Here is a 546-nt window from a genome sequence, read left to right as displayed (position 1 = left end):
GTTGCAAATTTGCATTTCAGGCTGACAAGTTCCATGCTGCATCAGCTGCAATAGGCTCAGCTCCTTCAACACCCACTACAGCAAGTGCATCACCTCCATCAGGCACTGCAGCTTCTGCCACAATGCCACAAGCAGCAGCAATTCCCGCTGATGCTCCTATTGTGTTTGATCTTCTCACTTCCCCCGAGGAAACTTTCACACTTAATCTCGATAGTCAGAATGACAGGTATGGTCCTTTGTAGGTACTGTTGTGGAATATTGATTTCAATATTTTCATAGAATAAGGAAACATCATCAAATCTCCAGGGGTATTTGTTGTTTGAAAATTGTCACAAAAATGTAATCATTACAAATCACTCCCCAAACTGTTGGTAGTACTCGTGGTGGTATTGTAAATAGTGCAAGAGAAAGTGATGATAGTGTATTTTTGCTGATGGCACTATTTTATTTTAGACCAGTACCATAGCTAGTTTTGGAGTGATTTTCCCAGCAGTAGCAGTGAAATGTACTTTTGGTGTATATATTAATCCACTGCTGCTGAGAAAA

General features: G+C 40.5%; 1 protein-coding gene across 1 annotated transcript in view; it reads left to right on the top strand.

Annotated features, from left to right (window-relative positions):
* Positions 1–546, top strand: part of LOC119589252 (DCC-interacting protein 13-alpha-like) — a gene marked incomplete in the record, with an annotated part of 61,984 nt that overhangs the window by 47,987 nt on the left and 13,451 nt on the right. The window contains 1 exon segment of the mRNA XM_037937867.1: positions 21–226. Within this exon segment, the coding sequence (XP_037793795.1) occupies positions 21–226 (206 nt within the window).

This window comes from Penaeus monodon, chromosome 25 (genome assembly GCF_015228065.2).
Source record: "Penaeus monodon isolate SGIC_2016 chromosome 25, NSTDA_Pmon_1, whole genome shotgun sequence".
NCBI lineage: Eukaryota > Metazoa > Arthropoda > Malacostraca > Decapoda > Penaeidae > Penaeus > Penaeus monodon.
This window is presented reverse-complemented; position numbering and strand designations above follow the sequence as displayed.